This window comes from Eschrichtius robustus, chromosome 12, assembly GCF_028021215.1.
Source record: "Eschrichtius robustus isolate mEscRob2 chromosome 12, mEscRob2.pri, whole genome shotgun sequence".
NCBI lineage: Eukaryota > Metazoa > Chordata > Mammalia > Artiodactyla > Eschrichtiidae > Eschrichtius > Eschrichtius robustus.
In genome coordinates, this window is record NC_090835.1 from 37,391,710 (window position 1) to 37,417,500 (window position 25,791).

At 40.2% G+C, this 25,791-nt stretch overlaps 1 protein-coding gene across 3 annotated transcripts in view; it reads left to right on the forward strand.

Annotated features, from left to right (window-relative positions):
* DCAF1 (DDB1 and CUL4 associated factor 1) overlaps positions 1-25,791 on the forward strand; it is an 80,345-nt gene that overhangs the window by 42,611 nt on the left and 11,943 nt on the right. For all 3 annotated transcript variants that reach the window (XR_011075766.1, XM_068559108.1, XM_068559109.1), the window contains 12 exons: positions 339-548; positions 1,727-1,896; positions 4,663-4,787; positions 5,711-6,974; positions 7,559-7,757; positions 8,695-8,777; positions 9,327-9,411; positions 12,069-12,302; positions 12,871-12,964; positions 13,485-13,589; positions 13,810-13,883; positions 14,398-14,499. Coding sequence is in view for 2 of the 3 variants with exons in the window: in XM_068559108.1 (XP_068415209.1) it covers positions 339-548; positions 1,727-1,896; positions 4,663-4,787; positions 5,711-6,974; positions 7,559-7,757; positions 8,695-8,777; positions 9,327-9,411; positions 12,069-12,302; positions 12,871-12,964; positions 13,485-13,589; positions 13,810-13,883; positions 14,398-14,499 (2,745 nt within the window). In the remaining variant the exon portion in view is untranslated. The remainder of the gene's footprint in view (positions 1-338; positions 549-1,726; positions 1,897-4,662; positions 4,788-5,710; positions 6,975-7,558; positions 7,758-8,694; positions 8,778-9,326; positions 9,412-12,068; positions 12,303-12,870; positions 12,965-13,484; positions 13,590-13,809; positions 13,884-14,397; positions 14,500-25,791) is intronic.

Here is a 25,791-nt window from a genome sequence, read left to right on the forward strand (position 1 = left end):
ACAAGTTTCTTTTCCTCTTAAGAGGACTATACCATTGTAAACTTGCCTTGAATATAGTAATCTTACAGGGGGAATTGCTTGATCCTTCTAAAAAGCAACAGTTTTGTGCCTCTCTGTCTTTCAACATGATTGAAAACTATGTAATTTTTCAATATAGGTTTAATGTTTTGCTTTCATATGGCTACTCTTAGCATGTTGTATGGACAGATGTACTTTGATGTTTGTCAATCTTCATGAGCACAAAAGTTGATTGAAGTCTTTCTCCTCTCCTTTTACTTTTCTCTTCCTCTTTGTTCTTCCTCCTCTTTTGCCCCATTCTTTTGCCTCTTTCTTAATAGATCAGTACTTTGGAGATTCTAAATTTGGAAGATCAGGGTGCTCTTCTGAGTGACGATGAAATATTTGCTAGCCGCCAAACTGGGAAACATACCTGCATGGCCTTGCGCAAGTACTTTGAGGCTCACCTGGCCATTAAATTGGAACAAGTGAAGCAGTCACTTCAGAGGACTGAGGGTGGCATTCTTGTTCATCCTCAACCCCCGTACAAGGTGAGAGGACCTTGTCTAAAAAGGAAACGTTGTTAGCACTGTCTGTAGCATCTTGGGCCTGAAATGCACATTCATATCAGTGGAGTCCACGTGGGATGTACATTGTTGGATTATACTTGCACTGTGTGGAGGCAGAATACTTGAAAATGGATGTAGGGAATTCCCTGGTGGTCCAGTGGTAGGACTTGACATTTTTGCTGCAGTGGCTTGGGTTTGATCCCTGGTTGGGGAACTAAGATCCTGCAAGTCACACGGTGTGGCCAAAAAAACCCACAAAAAAACAAAAAAAAAGAAAATGGATATATCGAGGACTTATTTTGCTCCCAGTTGTAAGTTTCTATTTCTGGGATACTAGAACTAAAAGATGAACTGAGATGTCTGTAAAAGGGCTTTCTTTTATGGAAAGTACTAGATATTCTACCTTCTTCTGTGTGGAATTTTTTTCTGAAAGGGTGCATCTGTAATTCCACTTCACTGTCATTTTTGAACTTAGTATGTTTTGGAACAAAGATTAGTATCTGCGTGTTTTAAAAATCACAGATTGAAAAGAAACCAATTATTTTACGTGGTGCTTCTTTTTCTTTTTAAGCTGTGAAATATATGCACCAGTGATTTGAACATTTTGTTACCTTTTTGGGCAAAATGTATTATGAGTCTAGTTATAAGTAAAAGATTAAACATCATTTATATATATTCATTGTTTCACATGTGGGCTGTGGACTCAAGAAGTGTGGGATTTGAAAGCTATTATTACTTAGCTTTATTATTAAAATCTGTTGACCACTGAGCTCTGCTGGAGAAGATAGCAGGCAGATTGAGTTCTTTAATAATACGTATCTCTGGGCTTCCCTGGTGGTGCAGTGGTTAAGAAGCTGCCTGCCAATGCAGGGGACACGGGTTCGAGCCCTGGTCTGGGAAGATCCCACATGCCGCAGAGCAGCTAAGCCCGTGTGCCACAACTACTGAGGCTGCAAGTCACAACTACTGAGCGCACGAGCCTAGAGCCCATGCTCCGCAACAAGAGAAGCCACTGCAATGAGAAACCTGCGCACCACAACGAAGAGTAGCCCCCACTCACCGCAACTAGAGAAAGCCCTCGCGCAGCAACAAAGACCCAGTGCAGCCAAAAATAAATAAATTAATTAAAAAAAAATAATAATATGTATCTCTCCTTTTAGGCATGTTCATATACTCATGAACAGATTGTGGAAATGATGGAGTTTTTGATAGAATATGGCCCAGCGCAGCTATATTGGGAGCCAGCTGAAGTCTTCCTCAAACTTTCTTGTGTCCAACTCTTGTTGCAGCTTATTTCTATTGCTTGTAATTGGAAGACCTATTATGCAAGGTGGGACCATGAAGTTAAGAGTCTGCTTTTTGCTAAAGTTAATGTTGGTTTTCACATAGTGTATGCTTAACAAACATTTGTTGAGTTGAATTGAAATTTTGGACTTGAATCTGAGAAACTAGATTAAGCATGATAATTAAGCATGATAATATCATTTTAAATTTATAGAGTGCTTGGTCATGGTGATTATAAATACTGCAAAATAGGCAAGGATCATTATCTGTACTCTTACAGAAGTTACATAATCTACATGGCTACAGCTGCAGAGGTGGGGTTGAAGTCCTGTCTGGACACTGGAGTCCAGTATTCTTTGGTACTTAGACTTTAAATCTCTCTCTATTGCTTGACAACCATATATAATATTTATCTTACCTTCACATAAAACTGTATTTTTTGCTCTTGTTATGATTTTCACCATTCAGTTGAAAACAGAGCAAAGTGGGACAAGGCTCAGGGAAAAACAGGTAATGGAATCAGGAGGTTGGGTAGGTTCTACTTGAGGATGATGTAAAAAGAATTAAAACTATATTTTGGAAAAGGTGGAGTCTGAAGGGAAGATAGTAACAAAATTTATAAACAGTGGTTCTTGACCTCCTTTCCCTATCCACCCACTGCCATAAAGACAAGAGGTGCTTATTTAGGGTGCATATAGCTTGTTTGCTAAATCCCAGGATAATTAAATCTAGAGGAATACTTTTGGAGTGGCCATTTTCAAACTTTTTGGTCTCAAGATCCCTTTACTGTATTAAAAATTATTAGAACCCCAAAAAGCTTTTGTTTTTACATCTATTGATATTTAACATATTGGAAATTAAAACTGAGAAAATATAAAAATATTTATTTATTTAAAAATAATCTGAACCCATTGCTTTTTTAGCATTTTTTATGAAAAGTTTCCAAAATAAAACCAGGTGATTTCAGCAAGTTTTTAAAATGTCTGGTTTAATATCTCATATCTGCTTCTATATTCAATCTTTTGTGACATCACACATGACAAGCCTCTGGAAAGCTCTACTATACACTCTTGAAAGAATGAGAGTGAGGAAGGAAAATAACATCTTAGTGTTATTATAAAAATAGTTTTTATATCTCAGCACCTTTTGAAAGAGTCTCAGAGGCTCCTAGGGTCCCCTAACCACACTTCAAGAACCACTGTTTTAAAGTAGGTTATTATATTTACTTGGAGAACATTGCTTTAAAGATGATGGAAACTCAGAAGATAATGAGGAAGGTTATAAATACATTTTTTGAGTGGTAAATTCATGTTTGATTACATAAGAAAATATAAATATGTCCTTTAAAAGCTTAACTTTAAAAATAAAATTAAATACTTGTTTTTGCTTAGAATATATAAAACCTTAGAAATGAAAATTATTCTTAGCCACTGTTAATTTCTTTAGTCTTTTTTCCATAATGTATGTAAATGTACATAATTGAGATTATAGTATTTAATCAAACTCATCTTTTAAATGAAATATCTCAAAATACATAAAGATACAGAGAATAATATAACAACTACTCCATAACCAGGGTTGGCATTTGCTGTATTTGCTTCTTTTTCAGTTCCTTTCCATTTTCTGCCTCCTGAGAGTGACCAGTCTTCTGAACTTGGTGTGCATTCTCTCCATTCATTTTTTTATGCTATACATATGTGTGGGTGTGTAAACAATAATATATTACTTTTGTATGTTTTAAAGTTATATAAAGTATTATCCTATATATGTCTTTTGCAGCTTGCTTTTTTCACCCTTATTTTTATTTATTTACTTTTTAAATATAAGCTTCAGGTATACAGCCACCCTTACGTGTTTGAGATTTATGTGTTGATATTTATTTGAACTCTTGTATTTCTGTACTGTAGTTTATTCTCCTATTGATGAACATTTAGTGTCTTTTGTTTCTTTTTTTCCTGGTAAATGAATGGTACCACAAACCTCTTTTTGGAGTCTCTCTTGAGGATATGATGTGTATAACCTGGGTTCTAGTGTGTCTTCATTTCATCTGTAGTGGATGTTGCCAAGTTGCTTGGAAAATGCTCATACTATTTTCTTCTCCCACAGCAGTCTATGGGAGTTTTCATTTTTATACCTTCTTGCCAATACTTGGTATTGTCAGATTTAAAATTTTATATCTTAGTTTTCTATTTCATTAATGTTGTATTTTGAGCCTTTTCATTTGTCCTTTAGAGTTCTTTGAAAATAATTGTCAGTAGCTGCAAAGTAGTTCATCATATGAGAGTACCATAATTTAACACATATATTCCTTTTGTCTGTGTAAGTTTTCTTAATTCTTTTGCTGTCCATGATGTGTTAATGGAGATCTTAATACATAAATACTTGTTTGTTTTGAATACTTCTGATTATTTCCTTAGGACAGATTCCTAGAGGTGAAATTCCTGGGCCAAAGGTTATGAACGTTTTAAGAACTTTGTTTCATATTTCCAAATTATTTTCTGAAAAGAGCATCCTTATTTCTACTCCCACCAAAAGTTTGAGAGCATTTGTCTCTGTACATCTTCATCAGCATTGGGGATTATCCCTTGTTTTTAATCTTAGCAGTCTGATAGGTGAAAATTCCATCCCCGTGTTTTTTGAAATTAAAGTTGTGGTGACTTACAGGCCCTCTCCTGATGCCATGGCTAGGGACAGAGCCATAGTCCCTACTACATCAGTAGTAGTTCTGATCCATTGTCTCTCTCTTTTAGCTGTTGTTGTTTCTTGTGGCTGTATCCTAGTTTCCCTTTGACTAATTCTTCTTCCTGTCCAGGAATGACACCGTGCGCTTTGCTTTGGATGTCTTGGCTATTCTCACTGTTGTGCCAAAAATTCAGCTCCAGTTGGCAGAATCAGTGGATGTGCTGGATGAGGCTGGCTCCACCGTCTCCACTGTAGGTAGGTTGTAGCTTGCCATTTTTGTTATTACGTGGTCTTTGTTTTCCTTTGCCATTCTGGTTGTTACTTACCTGACCTAATTTTACAGTATTAGAACAGAAGGTAGTAGAGGAGGGTACCTTGTAAGTCTTATAAGTCATGCCTTTAGTTTCATATAAGGGAGTCATGGTAGTGAATTCAGGTTTTCTGGATGGTATAGGCATTTCCTCTATAATTGTACATGTGCATTCCTGAAAACCTTGTACTCTGCAGAGTGTTGTGCTAAAAATAGAATTTATGAGAAAAATAGATTGGGGCAGACAGTAAAAAACTTAAGCAACTTTGTAATCTGAGCCCTAACAAAATTAGTAATTGGCAAGCAGTGCAGAATGGATAGAAGCTATTATACACAAAAACAAAAGGAAAATACACTTTGTTTGAAAATACCCTTTATTAAGAGCAGGGCTGATGAGGGCTGCTGCTAAGGTGAGCATGGCAAGTTGTGTGACTGGCTGTGGGCCCTGGGGTGTACCACTCTGGGGAGAAAGCCCAAGGCATAGCCACTTGTTTTTAACTTGCTGCCACTATAGCAGCCAGGCTGAGGGCTTTTTCCTTTCCTGCTGAAGGTTTTTATTTATTCCCACTATTTTTGCTCTACTTACCCAGGAAAGTTTGTACATGACCCTGGGTGACGTCCACATAATACTGACGTCATTCCCCTATTTAACAACTGCATACAAGGTATTATGTCATAAAGATGCATTGTAGTAGAACTGATTGCATTTTATACAAACTATTGCTTATACTTTTTTTAAAAAAAGTGTAGTTTTCTTTAAAGTGGAACAAAATGAATAGAACTCTAAATTCTGACTCTGGAATAACCGTTGAAGTTGGCCATTAGTTTTATGAGGAATAATATAAAATGTTTATTTTTTCCCCAATAGGTATCAGCATTATTTTGGGAGTGGCTGAGGGTGAGTTCTTTATTCATGATGCTGAAATTCAGAAGTCAGCACTTCAGATTATCATCAATTGTGTGTGTGGCCCGGATAACAGAATTTCTAGTATTGGCAAATTTATCTCTGGAACTCCTCGGAGAAAGCTGCCTCAGACTCCCAAAAGCAGTGAGCACACTCTGGCCAAGATGTGGAATGTGGTCCAGTCCAACAATGGCATCAAGGTGCTTCTGTCCTTACTTTCCATCAAGATGCCCATCACAGATGCAGACCAGATCCGGGCCCTGGCCTGCAAGGCCCTGGTGGGCCTGTCTCGCAGTAGCACTGTCCGGCAGATCATCAGCAAACTGCCCCTTTTCAGTAGCTGTCAAATCCAGCAACTGATGAAAGAGCCTGTGCTGCAGGACAAGCGCAGTGACCATGTCAAGTTCTGCAAGTACGCTGCTGAGCTCATTGAACGGGTGTCAGGAAAGCCACTTCTCATTGGCACTGATGTGTCCCTGGCACGACTGCAGAAAGCAGATGTTGTTGCCCAGTCAAGGATCTCCTTTCCTGAGAAAGAGCTGCTTCTGCTGATACGAAACCATCTCATTTCTAAAGGGCTTGGGGAGACAGCAACTGTGCTGACTAAAGAGGCTGACCTGCCCATGACTGCTGCCTCCCATTCTTCTGCCTTCACCCCAGTCACTGCTGCTGCTTCTCCTGTTTCTCTTCCCCGTACCCCTCGCATCGCCAATGGCATTGCAACTCGACTGGGCAGCCATGCTGCTGTGGGTGCCTCTGCCCCTTCTGCCCCCACTGCTCATCCTCAGCCACGGGCCTCCCAGGGTTCACTAGCTCTGCCTGGCCCGTCTTATGCAGGCAACTCCCCTTTGATTGGTAGGATCAGTTTTATCAGAGAGAGGCCATCACCCTGCAATGGCAGGAAAATCAGAGTGTTGCGGCAGAAGTCGGACCATGGCGCCTACAGCCAAAGCCCAGCCATAAAGAAGCAGTTGGACAGACATCTTCCTTCCCCACCTACGCTGGACAGTATCATCACAGAATATCTTAGAGAGCAACATGCTCGCTGCAAGAACCCAGTTGCCACCTGCCCACCTTTCTCTCTCTTTACTCCTCACCAATGTCCTGAGCCAAAACAGAGGCGGCAAGCGCCAATAAACTTTACCTCAAGGCTAAACCGCAGGGCATCATTTCCAAAGTATGGAGGGGTGGATGGCGGATGCTTTGATAGGCACCTTATCTTTAGCAGGTAAGGAGAGGTTACCTCACTTCCTGGGAATTGGAATGATTTTTCTATTTAAGTCAAAGTATGTGGGCAATATCAGCATAAAGTAATTAGTCCAGAAAACCATCTGTTGGCCTGAAATACCAGGAATTATCACTGTGTGAATACATGAGCAATGTGACTATACCCCCTTTAGTCAACCATGGGTTCCTCGTGTGATTATTGGCAATATATTGTTAAGATACTGTGTTCTTACTATAACTAGTATGTTTTCTAGAACCCGTGCAACAATCTGTCCCTAACTAGGCTCTCAAGTTTGTTTTTGTGCTGGTCCAAGTTGTCTCCTCTTCTCATTCCTTAAAAATCTTAAGTGAAGGTCATGGTATCCCAGGTTTTACACATGGGAATTTTTGTTATTGCTAAAATTTTTAAGTGAAGGTCATTTTCTCTCTTTTAAAATGAAGATGAACCACTGAAGGTCACTGATATTTTGGAAGAACCCATTTGAAACATAAATGCTTTGTTTTTCCTTCTGTCCTTCTAACAAGAGTTTTCTTTTTCTGAGTCCTTGCCTGTTCTTTGTCTCTGATTCTCTTTTGTTTGCTTAGGTTCCGTCCTATTTCAGTGTTCCGGGAAGCCAATGAGGATGAGAGTGGCTTCACCTGTTGTGCATTCTCAGCACGAGAGCGGTTCTTGATGCTTGGCACCTGCACTGGGCAATTGAAGCTCTATAATGTGTTTAGTGGACAGGAGGAGGCCAGCTATAACTGTCACAACTCAGCTATCACACACCTTGAACCTTCCAGGGTAAAGGTCCCTTCCTAGGTTATTCTCAGTCATTCTTCTAGGATAGGTTGGTAAACTGTGGGCTTGTGGTCTGACTGGTTGCCTGTATTTGTGCATAAAGTTTTATTGGAACACAGCTATGCTCGTACGTTTATGTATTGTCATGGCTACTTCTATGCTACCACGACAGAGTTGAGTACTGTAGTTGCATGCAACACAGACCATATAGCCTGCATAAACCTAAAGTATTTACTATCTGGCCCTGTGTTTGCCAACCCTTGTTCTAAGACCTGAACATAGATAGATTTTTAATTTGCTTCATTTGGAAACAGAGATAATCAACTATGACCACTAAAGTTTTCTTTTTGTGTTGGAAGGAAATCTCAAAGTACTGTGAATTTTTAGGAGAACAAGCATATGATTCCAGTGGTAGTTCACAGTTTATTAACACTATTCTATGGATGAAATTGATGCCTTTGCTGTTTCTAAAAGTCAAGACTGTTAAGATGACAAGAATAATTTTCCTAATTTTAAAGTAAAGGAGGTTGACCTTTTATTGGGCTTTCTCTTTGAAAAGCCTTTAAGAATCCTTAGCTAGGAAGTCTAACAGCTGTTTCCAGTTGACTGATATTTCAGATGAGAGAGATGGAGAAATATGGCCAAATATTAAGAAAGGAGGAACCATCTTTGACATCTTTCCAAGTGTCGCATCCCCCCACCCCCCGCCTTGGAACTATTATATTTTAGGAGGATTTAATAGTCTCTTAAATTCAGTTATTTTTTAGGACATAGGAGGTACATGTTACTTAAGTCCTAGCAGCTTCTGACCATTTCTTGGTTCCTAAAAGTTTGTTTTCTTTATAATCCAACAATATATTTTATATTTTAGAATGCTAATGGAAGATGGCATTTATATAAACACATGATTACCCACCTTGGGCCTCCCATCTTCTTTTAGGACGGGTCCTTGCTGCTGACATCTGCTACTTGGAGCCAGCCTCTGTCTGCACTTTGGGGAATGAAATCAGTATTTGATATGAAGTATGTATCTACTTTTATCACCTAGTCTCTCTGTTTTACAATTTATCCCCTTCATCTGATTCTTTGATTTAAAGGCTTTTGGGAAGAAGAGGAATGCTATAAGTTATATTGCTGAACTCTCTCTTCCTCATCTGTGGTACATGTTTAATAAGATTTTATTTTTCTTAATTCCTGGGTTTTCTTACCAGGTATATACATTCCCATCACACAGCAGACCCTTCACTAATCCAGAATGGCACATCTGCGTATTTTCTCACGTTCACATGTGTACATTGCTGTCTTTGCTGGAGCATATTTCAAAGGCACATGTACCCTGTTAGCCATTTCTTTAACCAGGTAGTTTCCATTAATTGTTTTGGATCTGCTAGGACAAACTGGTGGAGGGGATTTTTGTTTTAATCTTATGTGTACAATTTTTTCCTCTTTGGGAGCTGAGAATCTTAGGTGAGTATAGTCAGGCAAGAGGCTGAGGATCACGTTATTTTCAGTCAGTTGAATAATTATGTCCCAAAGGTCAGTTACATCAGTACTTCTGTTGTTTGTTCATAGGCATTCCTTCACAGAAGATCACTATGTTGAGTTCAGTAAGCACTCTCAGGATCGGGTCATAGGCACAAAAGGAGACATTGCCCATGTAAGTACTTGAGAATCCACTTCTTTCAAGTGATTTGTCTATTTGTTTATACTGAAATTTTCTGGACTGAGTGTGAGGACTTCAAGTCCTGTGGGTGACGAGAAATTACTCAGTGATATTCTTTCCAGATAGAATCTGGAAGTGTAATGAAGTAATTCTGAGCTATATGGGAAAAATGTGAAAAGAACTGAATCTGACAATTTGAGAACTATTTCATTAGCAGAGCAGATATTTTCAAACACTAAGTTTTAGATGAAATAAAGTCCCTGCCTTTATGGAGCCTCACTGGGGAGACAATGAATAAAGAAGCAAATATATAGTATGTCAGGTGGTAAGTGCTGCCAAGGAAAAGAAAGCAGGGTAAGAGGTAGGAAATGCTTGGTTGTGGTGTGGGGGACTTCCCTTTTTATCTAGGAAATCAGTGTCACTGATTGGGTAATGTTTAAGCAGCGTCTTGAAGGAAGTGTGGGCATCATGCAGATGTCTGGGGAAAAGTGATCTAAGATGGGGAATGGCAAGGGGAAAGCCCTTACTTGGGAGGTGGGAGGAAGAAGGTGGGGTAAGAGCTGAGGTCAGTGGTGGGGCATAGCATGTAGCCTCTTGCAATGTGTTGTTTAAGACCTTTGGCTTTTCCTCTGAGTGAGATGCAGACACTGGAGGGTGAGCAAGAAAGCACATGACTGGATGTAAAGTTCCTAAAGTGTGAGTCTGGTTTCTGTGAGAAAGCAAGAGGAGGCTTTCCAGTTAGGAGGGTGTTGTGCCAGCTAATATGTGAGAGCTGCAGTGGGGCTGTGCCTAGGTGGGCGTGGTGGAGGCAATGAGGAGTGATGCAGCTGGGCCCTGGGGTTTTGGATACATGGAGTTTGTGATTCTCTTAGACACTCAAATAGGGAATGGGCAGTTGAATATACAAATTGGGGGTTCAGGAGAAAAGTCTGGGGTGGGAGATATAAATATGGGAGTTGTTCACTTGTCGACAGTATGAACCGTGAACTTGGATGAGATCATTCAGGAGGCTAGAGAAGAGAAGTGTGAGGACAGAGTCCTGGCATGTGCTCGTATTTAGAAGTTGCCCGTGTGAGAAGGAACTTGGGAAGGAGAACAAAGAGTGTGGCCAGTTAGGTAGCAGGAGACCTCAGGAAAAAGATGTGCTCTAAAAGGCAAGGGAAGACTCTTTTGAGGAAGGATTGATCTCCTGGGTCAGAAACTGCTGATAGGTTGCATAAGATGAGAATTGAGGGAATTCCCTGGCGGTTCATTGGTTAGGACTCTGGGCTTTCACTGCTGAGGGCTGGGGTTCGATCACTGGTCGGGGAACTAAGATTCTGCAAGCTGTGTGGCGTGGCCAAAAAAAAAAAAAGAATGAGAATTAGAAGTGACCTTTGACTAACCATGTGGAGGTCATTGTTAACCATGTCAGGAGCTAGTTCTGTGCACTGGGATGAAAAATCTGATGAGAGTGGGTTCACGAGAGAACAGGAGAGAAGTGGAGACACTGAGTATAGACAAGTCTTTTGAAGTATTTTGCTGAAAAATAAAGAGAAGAGGGGGTAGTAGCTTGAGGTGGGGGATATGGAGTGGTGAAGGGAGGGTTTCTCCCAAACTTAATTTGAAAATGTTAAAATATATAGAAGAGTTGAAATAGTAGTACACGTAACTACCACCTAGATTCATCAGTTTAGTATTTTGCCATAGTTTCTTTCTGTGTAAATATGTGTGTTTTTCTGAATCATAGAAAGTAAGTTGCAGACATTTTATCCCTAACTCTTATAACATGTATATCCTAGCAATAATGACATTTGATTACATAATCACTCTGTTATCAAATATAAGAAAATTTATAGTAATTCCCGAATATCATCTAATATCCATCCCATACTCAGTTTTCCCGATTGTTCCTGATGTGTTTGGTTTCAAATGTTTTTTTTTTTTTTTTGAACCAGGATCCAGCCAAGATTCATATATTGCATTTGGTTGTTATGTCTCACTAATGTTTTAAAGCCAAGAACCATTTCTCCAGTTTTCATGACATTGACTTTTGAAGAGACCAGGCTAGTTGTCTTGTCCCACGATCTGGATTTGTTTGTTTCCTTGTGGTGTCTCCCTATTTGTTCCTCTATTAAAGGAGGATTTTTAAAAAAGATTGGCTATATTACAGCATGTCTGTAAGCTGATGGGAAAGATCTGGTCTCTGCATGGGTTGCACATTGTAGACTTTGGATAGTATATTGAGAGATTTTAAGGAGAAAAGGGCATTTCGTTGATGCCTTTCTCCAAAAAGTAACCTATAAGAGTATTCTATGAGTAATGTTGGTTAGTCCACATGGAGAGTTTCTCAGTTTCAGTCTTAGAAACATTTTCTGTTTCTTGAAAGTGGGATGGGGAAGAAGAGGGTTTTCTTATCCCTATTGCAGTCTCACTTCTTATTTTCTAACTTGTGGCAAAGAGACTTTTCAAACCTTGAATGGGAACCAAAGTACATAAACTTTGCTTGTATGGGTGTGGTCTTCCTATTTTCCAGTTATTTTCAGTGTTAGGCCTTTTATAATTTTGATGGGCTTTGGAAAGCGTGAGAGATATTTTACACAGCTTCTGTTTGAATTTGTCAGTGGATGGATTCGTCTGATTTTTCTCTTCCCACCCCTTCTTCTCTAAAGATTTATGATATTCAGACTGGCAACAAGCTGTTGACTCTGTTTAACCCAGATCTTGCCAACAACTACAAGAGGAACTGTGCCACCTTTAATCCTACAGATGATCTTGTCTTAAATGATGGCGTCCTCTGGGATGTCCGCTCTGCACAGGCCATCCACAAGTTTGACAAGTTCAACATGAACATCAGTGGCGTTTTCCATCCGAATGGGCTGGAGGTCATCATTAATACTGAGATTGTATCCTTTATGCCCATGTCTTAATTGCCATTTGTTACCTAGTTTGTAATGTAGAAATTATTTATCTTTCTACCAATACCTGGTCAAAGTATCCACACAGGTAAATAACCTGGTTTTTTTCCTTTGGTTTGAAGTATTATTGAATCTCTAGTGGATTCTTGTTGATATTGGTAATTATCGTTGACTTTTACTAGCATGTTTTCTTTGTATTGGGAAGTGACCAGATTACTCCCTCCCACTTCCCCAGGTGTCAGATTGACTTTTATCTGTCTTCAGAAGGATTTTACTTTTGCTCTATAGAAATCACACATAAGAGTAAAAAGAAGTGCTACTATTGGGAGAGAGGGAGCTCATGTAGTTTTTATGTATATGAGGATATCATAGGAGATTTTCAGGGTCATTATTCAGTAATATGCATTCTACATGCTTTTGCTTTATCTTGATCTTGTTGACTTTTAAAGCATTAATACCTAGAAGGAGGGGAAAAGAAAGTGGTATTTCAGAATTTCCCTCATGAGGTTAAATAAGTTTTGGGGAAAATAGTTTTCCTTGACCTTTCCCCTCCTAGTGGGACCTTCGTACTTTCCATCTTTTACACACAGTTCCTGCTCTAGATCAGTGTCGCGTGGTGTTCAACCACACGGGGACAGTGATGTATGGAGGTAATAAACTTTTCACTTTTCATTATTCTCTTTCTCCCTTCTCTCCCCACTCATTTAATTTGATACTTCCTATTTAGAAATATCTGTCAAATGTGAATTGAAAAACATTTCAAAGTTGTAACATAAAAGATAAAATAATAGTACAAATGGTGACAAAATTTGTTGATGAGAATAATGTTAGAGTGGAGGGCCACTGGCTTTGAAGATAACAAGTAAATCTTGTACAGAAAGAAATTTCATGAGTAATTTACCATGCGTATCATGATGAACTTAAAGAAAAACCTTTTTTGTCTTGTGATTTTTGTACGCTTTCAGCTGTAACAGTTGTTGGAAGCTAGATGAGAGGTTGAGGATATTGTTTGGATATGCAAGGAGGATGCTTTGAGAGGAATTTACTACAGGGAAACTCTCTGAAGTCTTGATTGTCCATTAATATTTTCTGCAGTTGTGAATAGGGGATGTTTCCGATTCTAATAGTATTTTGCTTCCCTTTCCCATTTCCCCTTTCCGTCCCAACTAGCTATGTTGCAGGCAGATGATGAAGATGACTTAATGGAAGAGAGGATGAAAAGCCCTTTCGGATCATCCTTCCGAACATTTAATGCAACTGATTACAAACCTATCGGTAAGTGTGAAGGTCAGGTATTGATGATTTTGCCTTGTTTTGGTGTTCCTTATTTAAGATCCTCCATTTTCTGAGAGAATTATAATTTTTCTGCTTTTGAAAAGCAGAGGAGTTAGGGAAATATTTATGAACAGTCACCTTGAATTCCTTTAACAGAAAGGCTGGTTTTAAGATCACAGCAGTAGTCTAGTCCTGAGTCTTGTCACATTCTGTTTTCCAGCGACCATTGATGTGAAACGGAACATTTTTGACCTATGTACAGACACCAAAGACTGCTATCTTGCTGTCATCGAGGTAAAGGGAGCTAGAAGAAATCCTACTGTTTTATTCTGATATTTAAGATCATTTTCAACTTATACTCCAGACATTTTTGTCTGTTAATGTGTTCTAAAGATGATGCATTTCTGGTGATAGATTATGATAATCTACTCATCTGATGGGGAGATACACAGTATAAGAGAAGTAAGGAAATCCTGATATAGAGCATTGTGGAGCGTCCCATCTCCTATTATCCTGGACTCACACTGTCATCCCTTTCTTAGAGGAGTCAATCTTTCTCTAGAACGTACTTGGAACAGTGTTGTTCCCAGGGATGGTGGTCTCTCCCTTGCTGTCCAGGCCTTCTCATCCTGTTTTTCTTTCCCTCTCTGTGTCCTAGGCATAACATTTTCAGAATCAGTTCAAGAATTTTGGGTATTGGAAGCTTTGATAGTTACAGGGTCAAGGTGTGTGAGTGCCAGTCATAGCTGAGGTGCGGATATGGGCCTTCTAAAAACTAACTTCTTGTGGACTGGGTGTTCTATTTCAGAACCAAGGCAGCATGGAGTCTCTGAACATGGACACGGTGTGCAGGCTGTATGAAGTAGGCAGGCAGCGTCTGGCAGAGGATGAGGATGAAGAGGAGGACCAGGTTAGTGGTCTTTGAAATTTCTTTCTGCTGAATAATGCTTTATTAGAAATTATGCATTTCTGCTTTTAGTTATAGGGTTTTTCTTTTCTTTCCTTTTTTTTTTTTTTTTAAGATTTTTGCTATAGGGGTGTTTGCTACCTGTTAGCATATTCTGAAGGCCTGTCATGTGTCCTTGATCACTGAAACTCATTAGAAGAAAGCAGATTTTTATTATTACAAGACTTTAAGGAGTATCTGATAGTCCTGTGAGTTCCATTTATAGATTAATTTGCAGGTCAGCAATCTCTGATTTTGTTTTAGAGATTTCCTTGTACTCAACCTCAAAACCAGTGCCCTGTCTGGCTTCAGGATAAGCAGGCCCCCATTTTCTCAATGTCAATACAAAACCGAAAAGTCACTCTGCTGAGCTGGATCATAGAAATGGCTTAACCTCTATAAAGTTCTGGTTTGCATTTTCTCAGTTTTATGGCATAGTCTATTTTCAGAGTATAGAATGGAGCTTACAGGTAAAGAGAAGATATTGATGCTTTTGAGAAATTAAGCATTTATAAAATGTGGGTAGATGGTATCATGTCTCAGAATCTTAGCTTTTCCTTTTTTATAGGGGATTTTAATTTATGATCATGTTATGCTAGGTGCTTGTCTGTGTGGTGTGTCAGTTGATGTCAGTTATGAAGAGTTTCTTAAACTTCTGAGTTTCAGCAGATCTTTCCTGTCTACTAGGCTCACACCACATTCTTTTTCTAAGGATATACTCTCTTGGCCCGATTCTCCAGACAAATCTGAGAAATGTATATTGCTGAGTAATATAAAGTTGAAAATGAACGACTAGGTTTTTACATATTTGTTGTAGATAATAAAGCAGATAAAATATCTTTTTTCCAGATCTTGGATTCATTTCTGTTTTTTCTTCCACTATGGTGTTGCTTGGTCTTGGTGCTCTATATCCTCTTTAAGGGCACAGAAGTGCCCTGAGTGAGGGCAGGGGCCACCATAGGACAAGAGGAAGCACACTTTCTTCTTTTTGCCCTGCCATTGCTCTCTCATCCTCACCCCTCCCCTATTCTTTGGTAAATCGTGCTCAATGGTTAGGGCTAATGGAATATCTGTTAGCATTCTTCCCCAGCAGCTTGTATTTAAGATTTAAAATAATTTTTAAGAGCAAAATTTTTGAAAGTGGTAATTCTAAAAGTTTTTTTTTCGTGCAAGTCTAATACTATGGGCCAGTGACTCATGTTTTTTTCTGACAGGACTTAGTACTGACTAAGCAAGGGTGATTTGTTGTGCCAGTTTGAGATTTAGGTATGTGTTCCACTATCGGGCTTTATAGGTTATGAACCTCTGCTTTCTCCTCTAAATTGAATCCTTGAGTAAACCCTGTCACCTGGAATCAACAAGCTAAAACAGACTCACCTTACAGTCCTCTGTGTATACTCTCTTGATCGCCACTGTCTCTGGTAGAATGTTCTAACTGGCTAAGTATGCATTTTATTAGAGCTCAGAGATAATTCATAATCCCAAGAAATGGGTTTCTGAGCAGAGTGAGGAGAGGAGACTTGTATGTATTTGGGGTTAGTGGTCACTGTGGGATCAGAGCAGAGCCTTGTGCAGGGCTTGCTTCTTGACCCAGAGGCATCCTGTGCCAGTGCTTCCCTCGTGGGATGCCCTCTTAGGGAGGGGCAGTTTCCCAGCTCTATCTTCCCTCTCTCCTCACACACAGATAAGATAGTCATGATCCTTGTTGGATACCATGGGGATATTATTTTATAAAGCACTTTACTGAAAATGACATCCTCAGTACAATAGTTTTTGTTTTTTCTTGGATAGACTTTATTTTTTAGAGCAGCTTTAGGTTCACAGCAAAATTGAGCAGAAGGTACAGAGATTTCCCATAAATGCACTGTCCCTGTATGCATAGCCTCCCCCATGATCAACATCCCACAGCACAGTGGTACATTTGTTACAAATGATGAACCTACACTGACACATCATCATCGCTCAAGAGTCCATAGTTTACATTAAGGTTCATTCTTGGTGTTACACATTCTGTGGTTTGGACAAACATGACGTGTATCCACCATTGTAGTATTGTACATAGTAGTTTCACTGCTCTAAAAATCCTCTGTGCTCCACCGATTTATTCCTCCCTCCCCTCAGGCCCTGACAACCACTGATCTTTTTACTGTCTCTATAGTTTTGCCTTTTCCAGAGTGTCATATAGTTGGAATCATACAGAATGTAGCCTTTTCGATTGGCTTCTTTCATTGAGTAATATGCATTTAAGTTTGTTCCATATCTTCTAATGACTTGGTAGCTCATTTCATTTTAATGCTGAATACTATTCCATTGTTTGGGTGTACCACAGTTTATTTATTCATTTACCTACTGAAGGACATCTTCATCGCAGTGTTGAATAGTTTTGGCAATTATGTTCTGGAGTAATTTGAATAAAGTTTTGGCAATTCAGAATAAAGCGCCTGTATCAACTATACCTCAAAAAAAAAAAATCAACATATTGTGTACCGTGTGCAGGTTTTTGTGTGGACGTCAGTTTTCAGCTCCTTTGTGTAAATACCAAGAAGTGTTATTGCTGGATCATATGGTAAAAGTATGTTTAGTTTTATAAGAAACTGCCGAACTATCTACCAGAGTGGCTGTACCATTTTGCATTTGTCATCAATGAATGAAAGTTCCTGTTGCTCCATGTACTCACCTGCATTAGGTGCTGTCAGTGTTTTGCATTTTGGTCATTTTAATAGATATGTAGTGGTCTCACTATTTAATTAAAAAATTAATAGACATTTATTCCTTTAGTTGAACAATCAAAATGTGTGGTTTAAGATTTTTTTGAGTGGAAAGGAATTTAGGTCTTGCAGTTTTGTTTTGGTTTTTTTTTTATTGAAGTATAGTTGATTTAAAATGTGTTAGTTTCAGGTGGACAGTAAAGTGATTCAGTGATATTTAGTGATATATATTTTTTATATATATATATTCTTTTTCAGATTCTTTTCCATTATAGGTTATTGCAAGATATTGAATATAATTCCCTTTGCTTATGCAGTAGTTCCTTATTGTTTATCTGTTTTCTATATAGTAGTGTATATCTATTAATCCCGAACTCCTAATTTATCCTTCACCCTTTCCCCTTTGGTAACCGTAAGTTTGTTTTCTATGTCTGTGAGTCTGTTTCTGTTTTGTAAATAGTTCATTTTTATCTTTTTTTTAGATTCCACATGTAAGTGATATGATAGGTCATATGATATTTGTCTTTTTCTGACTTACTTCACTTACTATGATAATCTCTAGGTCCATCTATGTTGCTGCAAATGGCATTTTGTTCTTTTTTTATGGCTAAGTAATATTCCATTGTATATGTGTACCACATCTTCTTTATCCATTCATCTTTTGATGGCTGTACTTAGGTTGCTTCCATGTCTTGGCTGTTGTAAATAGTGCTGCTATGAATGAATATCGGGGCACATGTATCTTTTTGAATTAGAATTTTCATCTTTTCTGGATATATGCCCAGGAGTGGGATTGCTGGATCACACGGTGACTCTGTTTTTAGGTTTTTTTTTCTTTTTTTTTAAGATTTATTTTTTATTTATGTATTTAATTTATTTTTGGCTGCATTGGGTCTTTGTTGCGGCATGCGGGATCTTCATTGAGGCATACAGGATCTTTTGTTGTGGTGCGCGGACTTCTCTCTAGTTGGCGTGTGGGTTTTCTCTTCTCTAGTTGTGGTGTGCAGGCTCCAGGGCGCATGGGCTCTGTAGTTGTGGCACACGGGCTCTAGAGCGTGTGGGCTCTGTAGTTTGCAGCATGTGGGCTCTCTCGTTGAGGTGCATGAGCTCAGTATTTGTGGTGTGCAGGCTTAGTTGCCTCGCGGCATGTGGGATCCTAGTTCTCTAACTAGGGATCAAACCTGCGTCCCCTGCATTGTAAGGCGGATTCTTTACCACTGGACCACCAGGGAAGTCCCTATTTTTAGTTTTTTAAGGAACCTTCATACTGTTCTCCATAGTGGCTGCACCAACAGTGTAGGAGAGTTCCTTTTTCTCCACATCCTCGCCAGCATTTATTCTTTGTAGACTTTTTGATGATGGCCATTCTGACCGGTGTGAGGTGATACCTCATTGTAGTTTTGATTTTCATTTCTCTAATAATTAGTGATGTTGAGCATCGTTTCATGTGCCTGTTGGCCATCTGTATGTCTTTGCAGAAATGTCTGTTTAGGTCTTCTGCACATTTTTTGATTGGGTTGTTTGTTTTTTTGATACTGAGCTGTATGAGCTGTTTGTATATTTTGGAAATGAAGCCCTTGTTTGTCACATCATTTGCAAATATTTTCTCCTAGTCTGTAGGTTGTCTTTTCATTTTGTTTCCCATATAATGCCTTCTTTTTTTCTTTTCTTTTTTTTTAAAGAACTAACATTTAGTGTTTATTTATTTATTTATTATTTTTTGGGTGCGTTGGGTCTTCATTGCTGTGCGCAGGCTTTCTCTAGTTGCGGCGAGTGGGGACTACTCTTCGTTGTGGTGCGCAGGCTTCTCACTGCAGTGGCTTCTCTTGTGGAGCATGGGTTCTAGGCGTGAGGGCTTCAGTAGTTGTGGCACGTGGGCTCAGTAGGTGTGGCTCACGGGCTCTAGAGCGCAGGCTCAGTAGTTGTGGCGCATGGGCTTAGTTGCTCCGCAGCATGTGGGATCTTCCTGGACCAGGGCTCAAACCCGTGTCCCCTGCATTGGCAGGTGGATTCTTAACCACTGCGCCACCAGGGAAGCCCTAATGCCTTTCTTTATCTCTAGTAACTTTCCTTGGTGTGAGGTTCTTTGTCTGAAATTAATATAGCTACCCTGGCTTTCTTTCTTTCTCTCTTTCTCTTTCTCTCTTTTTGTTTTTTGGTGGCACCACATGCCTTGTGGGATCTTAGTTCCCCAACCAGGGATCGAACCCAGGGCCTCAGCAGTGAAACTGCCAAGTCCTAACTACTGGACTACTAGGAAATTCCCTACCCTGGCTTTCTTTTGATTCATGTTAGCATGGTATAGAGTTCTCTGTCCTTGTAGTTTTTTTTTTTTAAGATTTTTTTTTTTGACGTGGACCATTTTTAAAGTCTGTATTGAATTTGTTAGAATATCACTTCTGTTTTATGTTTTGGTTTTTTGGCTGCGAGGCATGTGGGATTTTAGCATCCTGACCAGGGATCGAACCCGCACACCCTACATTGGAACGTTAAGTCTTAACCACTGGACTGCCAGGGAAGTCCCATGGCCATTTAGTTTTAATCTATATGTGTCTATATTTAAAGTGGGTTTCTTATAGACAACATGTAGTTGAGTCTTATTTATTGATCCACTCTGATTATGTCTCTCTTTTAATTGATGCATTTGGAACATTGACATTCAAAGTAATTATTGATATAGTAGGATTAACATCTACCATATTTGTTACTTTTTCTGTTTGTTCTTTGCTCCTGTTTTTGTCTTCCATTCTTCTTCTGCTTTTTGTGTTTTTTTTGTTTTTTTGTTTGGCCACGCTGTGCAGCTCGTGGGATCTTAGTTCCCCAACCGGGGATTGAACCCTGGCCCAGGGCACTGAAAGCGCAGAGTCCTAACCACTGGACCGCCAGGGAATTCCTTTTTGTGGTTTTAATTGAGTATTTTATAGGATTCCCCTCTCTTCTTTATTAGCATATTAGTTATACATTTTTTTTTAACTTTCTTTAGTGGTTACCCTAGAGGTTGCAGTGTACTTTTACAAGTAATCCAAGTCCACTTTCAAATAGCACTGTATGTCTTCATGAATAGTGCAAGTAACTTATGATAACAAAATCTGTAGTCCTAATTCTTTCCTCCTATCCCTTGTTTCATTGCTGTCATTCATTTTACTTATATAAAAGCATACATAATTGAATACATTGTTGGTATTATTATTTTAAACAAACTACTATTATTTTGAACAAAAATCAGTTAAGAATAAGAAAAATAAAATGTTTATTCTACCTTCAATTATTCCTTCTCCAGTGATCTTCCTTAATATATTCAGAGTTTCTAACTTTTTTTTAAATTATTAATTAATTAATCAATTAATTTTTTTTGGGCTGTGTTGGGTCTTCGTTTCTGTGCGAGGGCTTTCTCTAGTTGCGGCGAGTGGGGGCCACTCCTCATCGTGGTGCATGGGCCTCTCACTGTCGCGGCCTCTCTTGTTGCGGAGCACAAGCTCCAGACCCGCAGGCTCAGTAATTGTGGCTCACGGGCCCAGCTGCTCCGTAGCATGTGGGATCTTCCCAGACCAGGGCTCGAACCCGTGTCCCCTGCATTGGCAGGCAGACTCTCAACCACTGCACCACCAGGGAAGCCCCAGAGTTTCTAACTTTTTTCCTTCTCTCTGAAGAATTTCTTTTAACATTTTATTTATTTACTTATTTATTTATTTATTTATTTATTTATGGCTGTGTTGGGTCTTCTTTGCTGCATGCGGGCTTTCTCTAGTTGTGGCGAGTGGGGGCTACTCTTCATTGTGGTGCGCAGGCTTCTCATTGTTGTGGCTTCTCTTGTTGCAGAGCACGGGCTCTAGGCACGCGGGTTTCAGTAGTTGTGGCACACAGGCTCAGTAGTTGTGGTGCACGGGCTTAGTTGCTCCGTGGCATGTGGGATCTTCCCGGACCAGGGCTCGAACCCGTGTCCCCTGCATTGGCAGGTGGATTCTTAACCACTGCGCCACCAGGGAAGCCCTCTTTTAACATTTCTTGCAAAACAGGTTTACTGGCAACAAATTCTCAGTTTTTGTTTGTCTGAAAAAGTATTTTTCCTTCACTTTTTTTTTTAAAAATTTATTTAGGCTGTGCTGGGTCTTAGTTGTGGCATGTGGGATCTTCTCTGCGGCGTGCGGACTTCTTCTTAGTTGTGGCATGCAGACTTCTTAGTTGAGGCATGCAGACTCTTAGTTGCGACATGTGGCATCTAGTTCCCCGACCAGGGATCAGACCCAGGCCCCCTACATTGGGAGTGCAGAGTCTTACCCACTGGACCACCAGGGAAGTCCCTCTCCTTCACTTTTGAAGGATACTTTCACACGGTACGGAATTATAGGTTGGTGGTTTTGGTCTCTCAACATTTTTTTTTTTATTTTAATAAATTTATTTATTTATTTTTGGCTGTGTTGGGTCTTCATTTCTGTGCGAGGGCTCTCTCTAGTTGAGGCGAGCGGGGGCCACTCCATCGCGGTGCACGGGCCTCTCACTATCACGGCCTCTCGTTGCAGAGCACAGGCTCCAGATGCGCGGGCTCAGTAGTTGTGGCTCACGGGCCCAGTTGCTCTGCGGCATGTGGGATCTTCCCAGACCAGGGCTCGAACGCGTGTCCCCTGCGTTAGCAGGCGGATTCTCAACCACTGCACCACCAGGGAAGCCCTCTCAACACTTTTAATACTCCATTCCACTTTCTTCTTGCTTTCATGGTTTTGGAGACATCGGGTGTAATTTTTTTCTTTGTTCCTCTATAGGTAAGGTGTTTTTCCCCTCTGGTTTCTTTCAGGATTTATTCTTTATCTTTGATTTTCTGTAGTTTAAAAAATGATGTCACTAGGTGTGGGGTTTTTGGGCATTTATCCTGCTCAGTTTTCTCAGAGTTTCCTGGATCTGTGGTTTGGTATCTGACATTAATTTGGGGGACATTTTCAGTCATTTTTTTTTTTAAGTATTTGTTTTTATTTATTTATTTATGGCTGTGTTGGGTCTTTGTTTCTGTGCGAGGGCTTTCTCTAGTTGTGGCAAGCGGGGGCCACTCTTCATTGTGGTGCATGGGCCTCTCACTATCGCAGCCTCTCTTGTTGCGGAGCACAGGCTCCAGACACGCAGGCTCAGTAATTGTGGCTCACGGGCCCAGCTGCTCCGCGGTACGTGGGATCCTCCCAGACCAGGGCTCGAACCCGTGTCCCTTGCATTGGCAGGCAGATTCTCAACCACTGCGCCACCAGGGAAGCCCCATTTTCAGTCATTATTGTTTCAAATATCTCTTCTGTTCTTTTTTTTCTTCTGCTTCTAGAATTTCCACTACATGTATGTTATGCCTTTTGTAGTTATCCCACAGTTGTTATTGGATATTCTGTTCTGTGTCTTTCAGTCTTTGTTCTCTTTGCTTTTTAGTTTTGGTGGTGTCTATTGAGACATCCTCACGCTCAGAGATTCTTTCCTTAGCAGTGTCCATCCACTAAAAAATCCCATCAAAAGCATTCTTCATTTCTGTTACAGTATTTTTGATTGCCAGCATTTCTTTTTGGTTCTTTCTTAGAACTTCCATCTCTCTGCTTCTGTTATCCATCTATTCTTGCATGCTATCTACTTAATCCATTAGAGAGCCCTTAGCATCTTAATCATAGATGTTTTAAATTCCTGGTCTGTTAATCCCTCCCATATCTGAGTCTGGTTCTGATGCTTACATTGTCTCTTCAAACTGTGTTTTTCTTTTCCTTTTAGTATGTCTTGTAATTTTTCCTCCCCTCCCCTCCCCTCCCTTCCTTTCTTTTTGGCTGCATTGGGTCTTTGTTGCTGTGCATGGGCTTTCTCTAGTTGTGGTGAGCGGGGGCTACTCTTCATTGCAGTGCGTGGGCTTCTCACTGTGGTAGCTTCTCTTGTTGCGGAGCACGGGCTCTAGGTGCATGGGCTTTAGTAGTTGTGGCTCGCGGGCTCTAGAGTGCAGGCTCAGTAATTGTGGCACACAGGCTTAGTTGCTCTGTGACATATGGCATCCTCCCAGACCAGCGATTGAATCCATGTCCCCTGCATTGGCAGGCAGATTCTTAACCACTGTGCCACCAGGGAAGTCCCTTGTAATTTTTCTTGATAGCCGGACATGATGTGCTGGATAAAAGGAACTGTTGTAGGCCTTTAGAATGTGGTGGTAAGATGTGGAGGAAGGGGAAGCATTTTATAGTCTTATAACTAGGTCTTGGTCTTTTAATGAGTCTGAACCTCTGTACTGTGAACTTCACACATCTTCTCATTTTTTTCCACCTCCTTTCAATGGTATAGATGGCTAGAGTGGGCTGGAATTGGTTATTTCCCTTCCTCCAGCAGTTCAGTCTCTGGTTAAATAGTTTCTCCTTAGGGCAGCCCTTGTTAAGAACAGAATACTCTGATGTATTTCAAAATGTTACCTTTTACCCTCCCCCTACCAGAAGCACTAGGGGATTTTTCTCCAATTTTCGCCACGAGAACCAGGTCAAGTTCCTGGAGGTAAAACTCACAAATGTGTGGGGGCCCTGATGACTGGCCCCAGAAGTTTTTATCTCTCAGACTTTGCTCAGAATTGTCTCCAGCCGTTGGTCAGTTACAGTTCAGGTTTTCCTACCTTGGTACTGGTTCCTTTGGAGGTTTGTGTTTCTGGGTTTATGCTCTGGCAAGTTGCAGTTCTCTGTATTTCTCCAATTTTGGGGCAGTGGTTTGCCCTGTCACCCCACTTCTCTGTCGAATCGAAGAAGAGTTACTGATCTTTTTAGTTTGTTCAGCTTTTTACTTGTTAGGGTGGAGTGGCAACTTCTAGCTTCTTATGTGCCTAGAAACCAGAAGCAGTACCGTAGGTTTTTAAATACCATATTTATTATAAAGGACAGTTAGGTTCCAGAGTTTAAACCACTTCACCAGATACGGCCAGGAAATCCCTATTATAGAAAGGATTTCCTTTAATGCTTTCCGGCTGCTTGGCCATAGAGTCCTCAGTGATTTCCTTGGTTTCATGGGTGAGAGGATCCCACAGTATCTAAACCTCACGTGAGTTGTGAGATCTGGATAAAAGGGAGAGGTCTTCAGATGGATACTTGAGATCTTTGATTTATTTGTGACATGGATCTTCATGTTTTCTTGAATGCAGCAGTGTTTAACTCGTATGTGTTGCTAGTATTTCTTCATACCAGAGCTTGCAAGTGGTATTAGATCCTCCAAACATCATGTAGTTGCTTTGAGTCAGTTTCTTAATAGTGTCTGGTCTTTTATTCTTGTGGCCTTTTGCTTCCTTAGATACCACCTTCCCTTAATGCATACTTTTCTCCACTTTAGCTGTCATGAATCAAGATGTAGTTTATCCTTGAGTAGGTATAGAAGGTGATGTTGTCAAGCTGTTTGTTGGTATATTATAGTGGTACAGGTGGCTGCAGACTGTCTCGTCCTTCATGGGTTCATTCATCACTACCCCTCTCATTATAGATCACTATGAGATATCAGTTTTGTCTCAAGCTTCTTGGATGTTACATGTTGAACTGTAAATCTGAAGCAAAAACTGGGTTTATTTAAAGTTATTTATCAACACCATTATTCCTACTCTCCCACATCCTTGCAGTTTACAAAGCAGTGGGCAACAGTCTTCTCTGGGAGGTATCACATGGGTCCATGTGATACCTGGTGTCTGTCTTTGAGGAGGAGGTCAAGAAAAGAGAAGCTAGATATTTCGGATGCTGGGGGGCTATTATTGGGGTTGGCCTCATTCTTCTTGCAGATGTGGAGTGATGGATGAGAAGTGAATCTTGGGTGGCTGGCTGTGGAAGCAAGAGACCACCATAAAGGAACACCCTAAGTGTTCTTCTCTTCTCATTCCACCCTCTACAGGGAGGCTTGGGTCAGAGAAGAGACTGGTTCATTCTTCTTCTGTGGTTCTATTTAACTTTCATTTTGAGAGGTTAAGGGAGAAAGATACTAGAGAGAGGTAGGGTGGTGTTTAGGGCTTCTGACTCTGGTTCAGGAAGGAAAAATAGAGGCATAGACAGCCAAGGCCGAGAGGGACAGACTCAAGAGGGCCCTAACGAGTGGCCCTAGGGCTCAGTCTGTGGAAGGGCCTGAAAGGTTTCTAGTTGGAAGAGGAGTAGGTGTCTGTGTAGGTGTGCAATGTGGGTGACTTAGCATTGTTTCTGGATTTCTTAGGGTCAAGGCACATTGCATGGCACATACTGATACCACTGTCCTTAGGGATCAGCTGGTGCATTTCATGTTGAAAGGACATCCGTTAGAGAACTTTTTTCCCCCTAAGCCCTTGACCTTTTGGTTTTTGATTCAGAGATGTTTCAGTGTGATAATACTGTATCTATTTAAGCAGGCTTCCTTTGTAACCTTAATTCTGTTGATTCACATGTCCTCTTAGTATCTTGCAGTGGGGTTTTCCTGTATTTACTATCTTGATCAGATTTCTCCTCGTCACCTCTTCCCTGTAGCAGCTTGATTTTTTTTTTTTTAACTTACTTTCCTTTGTTTGCTTCACCTGATTTTAAAACTGGAGACTTCATTTTCATTTGAGTCATTTGCT